Source organism: Acanthopagrus latus, chromosome 1 (genome assembly GCF_904848185.1).
Source record: "Acanthopagrus latus isolate v.2019 chromosome 1, fAcaLat1.1, whole genome shotgun sequence".
Taxonomy (NCBI): Eukaryota; Metazoa; Chordata; class Actinopteri; order Spariformes; family Sparidae; genus Acanthopagrus; species Acanthopagrus latus.
In genome coordinates, this window is record NC_051039.1 from 27005008 (window position 1) to 27020268 (window position 15261).

At 41.2% G+C, this 15261-nt stretch overlaps 1 protein-coding gene across 1 annotated transcript; it reads left to right on the plus strand.

The window, feature by feature from the left end:
• Nucleotides 1-6623: 6623 nt before the first annotated feature.
• LOC119025196 (CD209 antigen-like protein E) lies at nucleotides 6624-8549 on the plus strand. Its single transcript, XM_037108595.1, has 6 exons — nucleotides 6624-6888; nucleotides 7007-7093; nucleotides 7232-7300; nucleotides 7550-7692; nucleotides 7799-7902; nucleotides 8018-8549. Exons 1-6 carry the CDS (start codon nucleotides 6690-6692, stop codon nucleotides 8163-8165), a joined length of 750 nt encoding a protein of 249 aa, XP_036964490.1. The 5' UTR covers nucleotides 6624-6689; the 3' UTR covers nucleotides 8166-8549.
• The last annotated feature ends 6712 nt before the right edge of the window (nucleotides 8550-15261 follow it).

Sequence of the window (15261 nt, forward strand, 5' to 3'; positions counted from 1 at the left end):
TATTTTGCCATGTTTTGACGTAGTGTTGTAGTGTTTCACCAATTTCCTTGAACAATTGCACATTGACTGCAATCATTACGTACCCATCATGTTCTGGATTTTGATGTACTGAGGCTGAGGGAGAAGTTAGACCTTCGTTTTTCTTGTCTTCCTGGCAAAGACAACATTTGCTCCAGTCAGTCTTCCCTCTGCTTGTGACTGTACTTGCCATTATGAGTTCTTAAATAAGGCCAAGGGGCTATCCTTTTACCACCTTAGTCTGATACGCACATTGATGTATGGGATACAACTAGGTTCGGTCATCCTACAGCTAGCCCGATCATTCATCCAGTGCCATTTAAGTTCCATGTGATCTGTAGACCATCCAGGTAAGTACACGAAAAAGCCATGTATAGCCCCACTTACCCTTGGCTCGGCTCTCCCGTGCTGGCACACCCTGTCAATTCAGGTGCAGCTGTCTAACAAATCTACCAATTACTTCCTAAGAGCTAATTGATATGGGGCTATTAGACAGCATTTTGGACACTAAACTAAACTAAACTACACTACAACTACTACTAGCCTACCATTTTGGGGTTAGTAAAGCTAGGTACAGCATTAGTAAAACAAGATTAGCTGACACTGAACCCCATGCTGAGTTACACAGCAGTGAAGTCACCAGTATGCCCTGGTTGTGCGCTGACATTCACACTTTTAAATTAAAACTACCGTAACTAAAGCACCACCACCTAAATTGAACTTAGACATGCAAAACTGAACTTAGACATGCAGATTTATAGTGAAAATATTTGTAGTGATGGTGTGGTGTGATAAAAGAGCATTTTCTATGCTGAACATATTTTTGGACAATAATTTCATGATTTTGGCTGCCATATTGGACGCCATCTTTGTTTTTACATGCCATATGACCTCTTTAACAGAAATACATCATACTTGTGCATATATGTACTCTACTTAACCCATTTAGGCCTAAAATGCTTGGAAAAAATGCCTGTAAAACCTATGGGTGATTTCAGAAAACCCCCCTAAAACCTGAAGTTTTTCTGGAAATTCAGCAATTGTGACAATGCTTACTAAATTATTGATTTCTCAGCCTCTGTAGCAGATAGGAACAAAATTCAAAAAGTATTTGTATAGCTTACACCTGTGGCTTTCGTGTGGAATTGAGTTTATTGAGATACATAAAAATAAAAAAATGTAAAGAAAAGTGTCAATGCAGGAACAGCACATATTTTCAATTACACAAGAACAACAACAGCATGTAATGACTGTAACAGTCTGCAGTCTCACATGTAACGGTGATAGTGCTTGCCAAAGCACTCAATGTGCAGTGGTAGGTTGCACTGTTTACAGCCATACACAGTTGGTCCACCTACTTTTTCATTGTCAGGGCCAAGCTGACACTCCCTGCACTGTTCACGCTTGTCAAAGACTTTTCCACAGTCATGCTGTGGAGTAGGTGTGTCTCCTCTGCTTCCTGCAGATGGAGATGGAGAAGGAGGAGGTGATGGAGGAGGCATGAATCTTCTTCCTGATGGTCCAGCAGATGGAGAGGAAGGAAGAGAAGGAGATGGAGAGGAAGGAAGAAAAGATAGAGAAGGAAGAGGAGGAGGAGGAGAAAGAGGAATAGTCCTTGTTCTGTGTGGTGTGATGAGCTGCTCTGCCAGGTCCTCCAGCCAGTTTTTGTAGCCTCTGTACTTGTTTCTGAAGACTGTTCCTCCAAGAGACCTCGCAGCAATGCAGGCATTGTGGCAAGACACAGCCAAGAAAAAGAAAAACCTCCTTTACCACTTCTTTGATCGATGCTGGAATCCATAATAGCCAACCATTTGATCAAGCAGATCAACTCCTGGAACACGCACGACACTCAGTTGACACACATGACACTCACACCTTTGCAGTGACACATTTGCACTCAAAAGACCAACAAAAGTCAAACAAGCCTTTCATGTACTTCTGGTAGTCTGCGAGAGAAGCTGGCACTACCACTGGGCGTGGTTGGCTCCGTCTTTTCTTCGATTCACTGTCCCCGTCTGAGTTGGATCGTGATGATTGGAAAGCACCATGACAGTTTTTGTGTCCTGCCAAATACAGAATGTGAGTTCGCCCTTCTGAGCTACCCTGAACTTGTGTTTTTCCATGGCGGTGTTTTTTCTATGCCTCTCATTCTTTGGGAGTCCCGTCCGGTTGGCACGAACGGTGCCGCAAGCATTCAGGCCATGGGTCTTCATCTCCTCCAAGAGATTTACCCCCATGTAAAAACTGTCCATGTAGATGGACAGGTGAGAGCCGTAATATAGTCTGGCTAAATCCATGACCACATGGTGTGCGAGACCCTTCTCTATTGACCCTTCACGACCAGCATAGACCTGGAAGTTGATCACGTATCCTGTGCAGCTCTCTGCCATTACCCATACCTTGACACCCCATTTTGTTGGCTTCATGGGCAGGTACTGCCTGAAGGAGAGACAATCTTTGAATTTGATCATGCTCTCATCCACGGTGACGTTGCCATCTACCTCATATAGTGCCTGGAATCGGTCAAGGAGGTAATTCAAAAACCAGCGCATTTTCCATAGCTTGTCATCCCGGTTGATATCTGCTGCCTCATTGTTCTGGAGGTGTAGATACCTGGAAATGCAGACACAGACACAGGTAAGTTACCTTGGATGACAGCATAATATAAAATATTATAGTGACATAATATTCTGTCTATATTGTAAATGACATTGGACTGTAAGCTACTATTTATACTTGTATGTGATGATTGAATAAAAATACTATGAATAAAAACTGTCTGTGTTTTAAATTACATTCACTTGTATGTGATGATTACTGAATGAAAGTATTGTGCATAATACTATACATCTGTCTGTGATGTAAATTAGCCTTCCAGCTTATGAATTCAATGAAAAGTAAACTGTCATAAACTGTCGTAATTCTTTATAAGAGGATCATCACAATCAATAAGTAGCCTATTATTATTGTCCTTACCTCCAGATGGCCATAAATCTGTCCCGAGACATGTTTTTGGGGAACTGCTTTGTGAAGAGTTTTTTATTCAGCCGCCAGTAATCCCTTCTCACTGGCAGCACCAGAAGTCCCATGCCCATGCTCAATCCAATAAATGTCTTCATCTCAGCTTCAGTAACCTGGGACCGCCTCGCGGTTTTTGCTCTAGATGGGTGTGTGTGAACCTGGTCACTGTACCTATTTGTCTCAGTGACAAGATGTTCTCAAAGTTCATCCGTGAAAATATGACTAAATGCCTGCAGTGGTGTGGCATCTGCAGGTAAATCCTGGCGTGTGGTTGAAAACACGCCATCAATTACGGTGGTAATTCTTCCAGTCTTCCAGTCACTTTCAAAACCTTCAAACTCATCATCGCTATCGTCTACATCATTGTCTTCAAACATATGTCTTAACCGTAAATCCTGAGTTCGATTGGTTCAGCCCTTTCAAAGTCAAGAAAGCCACTAACGTCGCTGTCATCGAATCCTAGAAACTCCTCAAAATCAAAAATCAAAATCTCCTTCCGAAACCTCTTTGCTACTACAAATGTCCGCCATGCTTGCGCGAAGAAATTCAAAACAATGACACGTGGAACATGACAACACTACCACGACTCTATTCTGATGCATTTCATTGGTCCAGAGGCGATAATTGGTGCAAAAAAACCCTTGTAGTCGAAAATAGACGTACAAGCTTTCCCTGCCTCAGTGGTAGAGTTACACAACAGCGCTCCCGGCTTTAATGGTAGAAATGCGGCCAAAATGGGTTAAGGTTAAGGTATGTTAAACAAAAAAATGTGATCAAATGATTACCAAAGGCAAAAACACCCTTCGCTAAAACCTTTACTGGTGGCCATCTTGAAAAAACAGCCGCAATTTTGAAATTTTGAGGGGACACCCACGATTTTCTTTTAGTTAGGCTATGGAAAAGGTACCAAATTTCATAATTGTATCAGTAAGTGAAGTATGCTAGTGAAAAACATGAACTTATCAGATCCACTAAAGAGCACTCACAGGCAGTCAGTCTGTCAGTCTCCCCCACTCCGCATCCAGGCTGCAAATGAATCGCGGATGCACATGGCCGCCGCCGTTCCTGCCCTGGCTTACAGAGCGGGGTGTAAATGTATCGTATATTACCAAATAATAGCAGGATTTCAGTTAACCGCAGGGTCACCTTTAAACGCTGGGTGCAGGTGTATATTTCGATAAATTACCGCCGGTTCCAAAGAGGAAAACTCGGGAGAAGCAGCTGCTAGAGTGAGAGATTGATGAAAACTCAAACTGAGCTTCAGCGTCTGTCCGAGGAGGACAGCAACAGGGCCAGGCTCCCAGGTGGAGGGAGGAAGAAGGCTAGTGAGGAGCCTGAGATAAACATGCAGGGATGGGTGATCAGCAAACGGGCACGCCACGAGAGAGTGTCCCGCAAAATGATCAGGGCGATGGAGAAACAAATGTACGCCACCATGACAGCAGAGATGAGGAGTTTGCTGTGAGCGCTGGTTGGATTAATCGTTTCCTCCGCCGCAACAACTTCACTTGCAGAAGACAAATATTGCCCAGAAGGATGCCAGAGAATTCACGCTGGCGAAGTTTGTGACATTTTCATCTGGGATTTTTGTGAGGAAGGAATTAAACGCCTGGTCCCAAATTGCCGCCTGGTCTGTTAAGTGATTGAAACAAATAAACGCCCGGCTATGGCAAGCCGTTTTAACATTTAATCGAACCACACTCTTATCTGTAATTACATTTTAGATAGTCAAAATTGTATTCTCACCAGTCAGAATGGTAATTAAAGATATCCGCAATATCTTATATTTAGTTTTGACAAGTACAATCAAAGTTGTAGATATCTTGAACTAACATTTCTACTAGTAAGAATGTTATTGCAAACATCTTTAATTACCATTCTGACTAGTGAGAATACAATTTTGACGTGGAGAAATGCTATTACGGCTATCTAAAATGCAATTACAGATAGGAGTGTGGTTTGCAGCTTTGGGGGGGGCCAGCTCGCAACAGGTTGAGAACCCCTGATCTAGCAGGTATTATTACAATCAAATTGTCTTTCTCTAAAAACAAAAATTCATAGGCTATAATGAAGAATGGTCATCACATTTTCACACAGGCCAAAGGGAAGTCTTTGAATTACTCATTCTGTCAGACCAACTGTCAGAAGGTAAAGGTTCTTCTACTGGCATTTTACAACATCAGGTTTTAAAATGAAAGATTAGTCCCTTGATGCTACAAAACAGAGAAAAAAGAAAAAATATTTTATACAACAGGATGTTGAAAATGAATTGATCAGTCTCACAGCCTGAGGAAGGCAGCTGCTCTGTAATCCACTGGTAAGGCAGCGTGTACTTCTGTATCTCTGCCAGACGGCAGCAGGGTGAACGGACTGTGGCTGGGCTGGGTGTCGTCTTCTTGTATCCTCTGGGCTCAGTGCAGACTCCTTGCTTCACTGACATCACTGATGCTCTGTGGACAGTAAGAATCAGTAATAACATGCCAACAACATAATAATATACATTAATGTAACATTCTTAAAGAGGTCATTTTTCACAATGAGTGCTTTTGGTACATTGACCCATTCGTGGTTATAGTGTTTATAAGAATTAAGCTTTACAGATCTTTCAAATCCGAGCAGACACAAACTGTACACGCTAACTCTGAACAGAAAGCATAATATATAACATTACTTGCAGCACATAACATGCCCACAAGAATCTACATGATTATGTATACAATGGAAAACACAATACTTTCGTGAAGAGTTCCTCTTGACAGAAAACTTGAAATTCTGACTTTTACCTGGAATCTCCAACAACATTTACCGAGCAGAATATTTCTGACAGTACAGTGCACATTTATCGCCACTCCCACAAACAATGTCAATGTAGCTGATCCACAGACAGCCAAAACAGGCAAATCACATTAAAATGGCAATGTATTACTTGGAGGAATGATTTTGTAGGCCCACAAATGAGTAGTAAGTGGCACCACACTGTAACCAATGAGGTGCAGGGTTCTTCTAATGCTGTCAACACAGGTCCACCACCTGTCATGTTTGTATGTACTTTCACATCCTATTCCACAGCAGCATGTGAGCAGATGAGGCTCCAACAGCAAACAGCACAGAGTATGAACTGATTCAGTTCTTTTGTCATGAGTTGATTCACATCTTTGGGCCTACATCCATCGAAACCGACTGTTCTCACTTCCCTGAACCATCCTGTGTGATACACAGCAGGTTTAAATAGCCTGGTTATTTTTTAGTGCTGTGTTCAAAAACATCATATTCATAAGCATTGTTTGATGCCTCACTTTATTGTGTAAATGTAAAGGCAACCCCGTCTTTCTCTCCAGCGTGTTTTTTTTTTATTTTTTCTTCATTGCTGATCATATATTTAGGAAATGCCAGTGACGTCTGACTGAGGTGAAAGATGCTGGTTGAAGCTGATGTGGTTATAAATATGTGCACTTTACCACAGAATCACAGAAACTGATGTAACATCCTGTCAGCTTGATGTGTGGGTCAGCCAAAGTACAGGGTGAGTAAATAAGAAAGTACAGTGACACAGAAATGAGAGGAAACTGTGTCGCAGCATTCAAGGAAGTGTGGCACTAAACAGTGGGGAAGAAACGCAAGTGGCTGTCTGTCGGGACAAACCTCCTAAAATGTCCTGTTCAAATAGAGAAATGGAGATGCATGAGTACATTTATGACAATGATCCAGCTGAACCAAAGCAAATGGAAGAAACAGCCTTGAGTGCGCCTGGGGAGGGTGATGAGGCAGAAGAGAGGGCAGTGGTTATTTATGAAGACTCAGACTATTACGAGGGTCACAAAGCTGCTACACAGAGAGCAGTGAATCCAGGTGAGTAACACACACACACACACACACACACACACACACACACACACACACACACACAAATCTGCCTTTTGCTCTAAATGACTATTTCTAATGTGTCCCTGCGCCATCTTCCACCCAGGCAGGACTTCTGTCAGGGCTCAAACGCTGTGCCTACTGCTGCTGTGTGTTCTCCTCCTGGCCGGCATTATAGGAACAGGACTCCACTGTAAATACTCTACATTCATTTTCTCTTTTATGAAAGATCTCACCAACTCAAGTCATCAGTTGTTTGTCCATTTTCTGTGCAGCTCAATGAACACTGGGTCAGAAGAGTCTCACTGTGTGTATCTAATGTCCCATGCAGGCAGAATCAGACTGCAGACCCACAGCGAGAGCTGGGCCAGAGAGAGACAACAGACTTTGGTTGAACTCAGTGAGTGGGCAATATATTCATTCACATTATATATATATATATATATATACATATATATATATATATATATATATATATATATATATATATATATATATATATATATATATACATATTACAGTCTTTTTGGATTGTGTGTTTGTGTGTGTGTATCTGGACTTTGTGTCAAGACCATGTCACTCTGCCCCAGTTTGTGTGAATCTCACTGAGAGTTTCTTGGTGTTTAAGTGGACTTTTGACACTTTGCAGGTGACTTCTGTAGGGATGGATGCACATCGTTCAACTACAGTTTTTACTACATTTCTTCGGGAAAGAAGAGCTGGGATGACAGCAGAGAGGACTGCAGAGGCAGAGGGGCGGATCTGGTCATTGTAAACAGCAAGGAAGAGCAGGTAAAATAAAAACAAGTTGGGTGGAGCAGGGTGTTTAATTTAGTTGAAGCTTTGCATGAGCCCACATTTCGATTGTTCTGGTGACTTCTGGTATGTTATGCTGCAGATGTTCATCAATTCTGCAAACCTTGTTGTCTGGATTGGACTGACTGACAGAGAAGAAGAGGGAACATGGAGATGGGTAGATGGTTCAGCTCTGAACAGCACAGTGTATGACATTTTCTATCTCTGGTGATGTGGCAGCCAGTTTGATGATTATCAGCACATTGTGCATCCATTTATGCAATAACCCCAGCCAATCACTTGACTGTTCGTGTTTAAACAGGTTTTGGAGAAAAGGGAGGCCCAATGGGCAGCATGGAGGCGGGGCGAAGTGTGTTGATAACTACTGGTACAGCGAGGAGAGAAGCTGGAATGATGACTATTGCACCAGACAACATCATTGGATCTGTGAAAGAATGACTGACTTCTAACATTATATTTCATCATCAATACATTGAGGAGCTACATACCAGAAGATTGTAGCATTATCTTTTGTTTATAAAGCACTTTCATAGTAAAAAAAAAAAGAAAAAAAAAAAAAGCACAAGAGAGAATATTAAGAACAAGATTAGGGGGCATCCTGGTAGCATACAACCCGTGTACAGAGGCTGAGTCTTTGGCAGTATAAGATAGTTTACTTTCATCATTTAATGCTTTTGATTAAAGTCAGTATTAACAGTGAGTATACACCTATATTTTAAACAAAGTAAAGCGAAAAATAAATGGTCTTAAGTTTTACTAGTAAATTTACAAGAAAAGTTACAGCCGTAACTTGAAAATAAAAACACCCACTGGAATATTGATGTTGAATTTTGTCATGAATTTACTGTCCAAATAAAAGAAACGATTTTCTTTTTTAAAATATATTTTACGTATGTAAAATGTATGTAAAAAATGATTTGTGTGTGTGTGTGTGTGTGTGTGTGTGTGTGTGTGTGTGTGTGTGTGTGTGTGTGTGTGTGTGTGTGTAACTTCCCAGACTTTGTTGGAATATATCACAGCAATCCATCAAAACAGTTGAAAGGATAAGTTTTCGTACATTACAAATCCTGTGTGTTAGTGTGTTACTTTTTTTAATGTCCATTTTGTCACAAACACTTCTATGGTAAAGGATATTCACTTTGATCTGATCAAATGTCACGACCACTGTAGTTCCATTACACTCACGACTTCTGTTGCACTCATCCTTCCAAACAAGTAACAGACAAGCAAATACGGCACATAATCCAAAAAGACCCTCTCATCGAGTTTAAGTGCGATTCTTCGGTGCTGACTGTAGTGGCGCCTCAGTGTTTAAATGTAAGCACTGCAATCACCAGCTTGCCTTTCATGAGGTACTGAAGAGACAGATAGCAGGCCTCCAACGAAGACATGCAAGAGCCGCATCACATCAAACATCAACGTTCATGCACTTTGTAGGAGAAAACTAGGATTGTCCCAGGACATTCTTTCTCCATACGTTAGGAGGTCATATGTATCCTGTAAAGACTTTAAAATGTGGGCCAGCTGTGGCTCAGGGGTAGAGTCATAAGTTATCGGAAGGTCGCTTGTTCGATTCCCCTGGTCTGCATGCCAAAGTGTCCTTGGGCAAGATACTGAACCCCAAACTGATGTGCTGGTCGGCAGCTAATCCTATCAGCATATGTATGAATTACTGTAAGTGGACAAAAAGCGTCTGCTAAATGCCCTGAATGTAAAGTCTGTGTAAGGATAGTGATGTCTGCTCTGTGTTGGCCTTGTTATTCGAAGCAACGGACCAAGCAAAATCAAAGTTGAGTGTTTGTGTAAAACACATAAGGAGGCGTTTGATGAGGATTTTCAAAATTAAAGCCCTGTCAAATGTAGCTTTTTTGCTAATATTTCCCTCACTTCAGACTGATAGAACTCAACCTCAGAGTGTCACTCATGTAATTCCAGGAAGTTCTGATGTGGATTTTCAAAATTAAAGCCCTCTAAAATGTGACATTTTTGCTAATATTTCCCTTTGATTTCAGATTTACTTTCAAAGAAAACTACCTATTTCCACAGACTCATTTCACTTAAGACCGATTGCACTCAGTGTCAGGGGTTGCACTTAGATAATTCCAGGCGGATCCGATGTAGATTTTCAAAATTAAAGCTCTCTAAAATTCCAGGTATTTTCAACATTTCCCTCAAATTCAGATTGCAATTGCAGATAAACGCCCTGTTTCCACGGACCAATTTCACTTCAGACTGATACTACCCATTGTCAGAGTTGCACTCACTAAATTCAAGGCAGATCTGATGTGGATTTTCAAAATTAAAGCCCTGTCAAATGTGGCTTTTTTGCTAATATTTCCCTCACTTCAGACTGATAGTACTCTGTGTCAGAGTTGCACTCAGTTAATTATTTCGCGCAAGCACTTGACATATAAAAATTAAGTAAATTCAAAGCAAGGTTTTTTTCAGTGCCAGATCACTTTGTTTATTGAGTTTATTCAGTCATGACAACAAATAACGTTTGTTTCCTTTGTAATTCTTGTTCTTGTCACATTCCTGCTGCCAGGAAATTCTTGTCATACAAGTCAGCATCTCCGCCCATCAGGCAGCGTCGATGCGACCTGAGAAGTGCAGTGCAGTGAGGTGAGGCTCAGACAAACTCCGAGTCAGTAACTCTGCAGAGGACGAGTGGGAGACCGGCTCACATGGATGTGGATTCCCCTTTACCCGTCAACACCGCATGTGTTCTTGGTAAGCATTAAACTCCACTGACTGGCTGTCAGAGCTGAACACGGGAGAGCAATAACAAAACTAGACCACTTTAATAAGAGAAGGGACAATGTAGGATACGTCTCTAAATAATCTGATTAAAATTAGTGGAAAAGTTTCAGGTGTTTGTGGATGTCATATTTGGTTGTGGTTTAAAGTGCTGTATACAAACTTTTTCTTATGATGGGGTTTTTTTTCTCTGGGTAGATGACTGGCAGATACAGACACCTAGAGGGCAAGGAGCAGGTGAGGGAGAAGGGAGGGAGGGATACCTTCTCCCTCCCATCCTTTACTGTCTACAGTCTGACAGAGCTTAATACACATATTGACTCACACATATTAACAATGTAGTTATGTTCACACAGACATATACATAGACCCCAGAGGGAGCTTGTGCACCTGTTCTTTTGACCTCTGACCCAACAAGTGCCCAGTCTTGGCTGGAGTTATTACTTGTTTTCAGTGGATATAATCTGGGGGAAAGTTACACTGGAATCAGCAAACAATGGACACATTCTGAAAACTATACCACCACTCCTTTCGTTTTTTATCGTTTTTTTTGTTTGTTTTTTGCTTTGGGCTTCTAGTTGTTTTTTGGTACCATTCCAAGTGTCACTTTGCTATCTGTGTGCGTGCTCAATAATACGCTTTGAGGCTTCTCGAAATGTTCTCTGACAGCAACACTCTCACCTTCACCTGTACCTCGCATTAGTTCATTTACAGCAGTAAATATAGGTTTATGTATTTCCGTCTCATTTATTGACACTTTATTGACAGTTTTTAAAGGTCATCTGGCAAAATCAGTCTCACCTTCTCTTCCACTAAACCATATAGTTGTAGAAATTGTTTTTAAACATGATATTTAATCTGCTTTAAAGCAACATTATGTAGGAATTGCTATTTTGGGTAATTTGGCGCCCCTAACAGTTTTTAAGTGTAACACTACTGTTGATATTCAATATATCAACAGTATATATATATATATATATATATATATATATACTGGCTGACACTGCTGTCTGGACTGGTAGAGAATTTATTCTTCGCTGGGATCGTCATCCGGTGGGTTTCTCTGGTGTTTGTGCTGAAAGCTGATGGATACTTTGCTGAATACTGTGTCAACATCACCAGAGAGGAGGACCAGAGATAAGATGAGACGAGACATGTTTTCACAAGAAATATTAAATTTAAAATATTTTGTTGAAATTATATGTATAGATTTAAAAAAAAAAGAAAAAAAAGGCAGGGACTGGAGCTGCTGGGAAACATTTTGCTGGGAAAGTCACAGATGGACATCAATAATACAATGATGTAAAAGAGACAATACACACCTGACACACCTGATTCAAATGAATGGGTTGTTGACAGGCTACAACAGAGCTTGCAGAGATAATGTCTGAAACATGCAGGGCAACGTGATAAACACTACACTGTCGTGACTTTACAAGTATAATGACATTTTGACCAGGAAGTAGTTCTGACCCGGTTCAGTCTCATGGTTTATCATCTTTTTGCAGATCTTTGTACACCGCTGGCACATTGTTGATCACGTTGTCAAACACAGGTATGTTGATTATGTACAGCACATATAGGGTAGATCCTTTATCTGGTGTCAACACTGTTGTCTGTGCCTTTCACACGCAGAGACGTCGTTGTTGCTCTACCCTGCACTGTCATGCATCCTTATCGCTGGAGTGATCCTCTTCATCACCAATTCTCAGGTTTGTGGTGACCTGGCTGAAAAACTGATGTGGTTGAATGAAAGCTTAGGATGGGGACAAAATAAGTATGTTAGTTTATAGGAGGTCACTTCTCTGTTAAGGTGGGGAACCTATTTGACTCCTATTGCTCCACCATCATCACCTTCTACACTAGGGCCTATGACTCCTCTGCTGTTGTCCTTCTCATCATAAAGGTAATCGATATTTGATGCAATAAAGACCCCAGTGCGCTTCGATCTGCCTCAAAAGTTAAGTACACACCTTCCCCTTTTGTCTTCCTTTCAAAAGTTGATGAGTGAAAGAGGAGTATCTCTTCAGTCGTCTTTTCTCTTCCTCACCTTGTGCAACATAATCCACCTCCTACGTACCATCTTCCTCATGCCCAGGGGACATATCCCCTACCCACTGCCAGAAACCTTCACTTATGGGTCAGAACAAACTCCACAATGCTGATCAGCTGAAGTATGTGGCAGATGACTTCTCCCTCACCGCCTCTGCTCCAACAGGATAGGCTGCCCAGTCCGAAGGAGAGGAAGAGGAGAGGAGGAGGAGACCAAAGAGGAGGAAAGACAGGAAGCAAATGCGAAGAATGATCAAAAGGACAAGAGAGCAGAGGATGAGATGTCCGCCTTGCATCTGCTCAAACAGCCACTGCCTGAGCCCAAAAAGGAGGAAGGTTGGTTCATTTCCGTTTCTTTTCTGAATGTGTATTACGAGCACAGTTTTGGTCTCCAACTCCAATGGGACTCATTTGGATTGCAAAGCTGTCATTATTTACTTGAAAGGAAAATCCAAAACATGCAAAGTGGTGGCTAATCTTTTTGAACTGCATTTCAGTTTCAAACAGCATGTCAGTCGGCTACTACACAAGTAGGTCTGTGTTTTCCAACATTTGGAGACTAAATTCCATATGTAGGATTGGATTATGGTCGATTTCACCGTACTTACTTTGCTCCTTATTACCAAGAGTAAAAACAATGTGTCACACCTAGAAACAGGCTCAACCGCACCACCTAAGATAAAAGCTCCTGTTTCTTCCATGATCAGAGGCGGTCCAAGAAGATTCCTAAATCACGGTTAAGCTCGGACTCCTCGGCTAGAAGTCATAAGCACTCTGAGAGGATTCTCCAAATGTTTGTGAATATGGATCCACATATTTGTTTATCTTACAGAATTGGGACATACTACATATTGGTAGATAGTAAATCGGTTTCTGGCATACCTACGCATATGATAGAACGAGTACTGGAACACGGCTGCAGTCTCTTGTGCCTCAAGAGTGATACTCATAAATGATATCGCCACCTCAGATGGAAGTAGGAAACACAGGGAAGATAGATATACAGAGTGGTCCACATCAACATCAACACAACAAAGAAAAAATGCATATGGAACCAGAGTGTGCCACACTTGTTCATGTTTTCTTGTCAACTCTAATACCATGACACAATTTGATCCAATCAATGATAAAAATCTGCAAGACATCATACAGCATTTGAAATCTTCCTCCTGCTGCCTTGACATTTCACCAGCAGGGTTCTTCAAAAATAGTTTCGGACAGCATGACTCCAGATCTGCTGCAGATTGTCAACATGTCTGTTCTCTCAGATGTCTTCCCCCAAGCCATGAAAACTGCAGTCATTAAACCACTCCTGAAGAAGAGAAATCTAGATACATCTCTTTTATTTTACATAAAATAATTGAAAAGGCTGTTTTTCAATAGCTGAACAATTACTTAATAATAAATGGCTGTTTTGATGTCTTCCAATCAGCATTTCAACCACATCACAGCACTGCGACAGCTCTTGTCAAGGTCCTCAATGATATTCATTTAAACACAGACAGTGGAAAAATTTTAGTCTTAGTATTACTGGATCTCAGTGCTGTGTTTGACATGGTCGACTATTATATACTACTGGACCGACTGGAAAACTTGGTTGGACTCTCTGGTACAACACTAAATTGGTTTAACTTTTAACTTGACTTTGTATCTATTGGTAATTACACATCTGAACGGATGAAAATCACAAGGGAGTACCCCAGGGCTCCATTCTGGGGCCTCTACTATTCTACATTTACATGATCCCTCAAGCTCTAATTCAAATAATGGAAAACAATGAAATTTGCTACCATAGTTGTGCAGATGACACATACATTTATATAACCATATCACCAGGGGACTATATTCCCATACAAACGCTGAGTAGATGCGCTGAACAAATCAATGATTGGATGTGTCAGAGTTTTCTTCAATTAAACAAAGATAAGACTGAAATAACTGTTTGGATCCAAGGAAGAACAACTAAAAGCCTCTGCTCAGCTTCAGTCTGTAATGTTGGAAACTACAGACCAAGCCAGAAACCTTGGTGTAATCATGGACTCAGACCTGAATTTCAGCAGCCACACTAAGACATTTACAAAGTCAGCCTACTATCACCTTAAGAATATATCCAGGATGAGAGGACTTATGTCTTGGCAAGATTTGGAGAAACTTGTCCAGCATTTATATTTAGCAGACTTGACTAATGTGATGGTGTCTTTACAGGACTCTCTAAAAACTCCATCAGACAGTTGCGGCTGATTCAGAGCGCTGCTACTCGAGTCCAAACAAGAACCAAAAAAGTAGATCACGTCACTCCGGTTCTTAGAACTTTACACTGACTTCCTCTATCAAAGAATAGATTTCAATATCCTGCTGTTGGTTTATAAAGCCCTAAATGGTTTCGGGCCAAAATACATTTCTGATCTGCTGCCACGTTATGAGCCATCCAGACCTCTGAGATCATCAGGTACCGGTCTGCTTTCAGTCCCCAGAGTCAGAACTAAACATGGAGCAGCAGCATTCAGTTACTATGCGCCACATATCTGGAACAAACCCCCTGAACCCCCCGCCCCAACTCTCACTTCTTTTAAACCAAGACTAAAACCATTTCTGTTTGCCACTGCTTTTAACTGAGGCAATTTCAAGTCTTTGAGCTGCACTGTGACTTATTCTACAATCTTGTCTTTTTTAAACGTTTTCTATTTTAGCCTACTTGTTTAAATGTTTGTTTTTTTATGTCTTCTTACTTGTTTC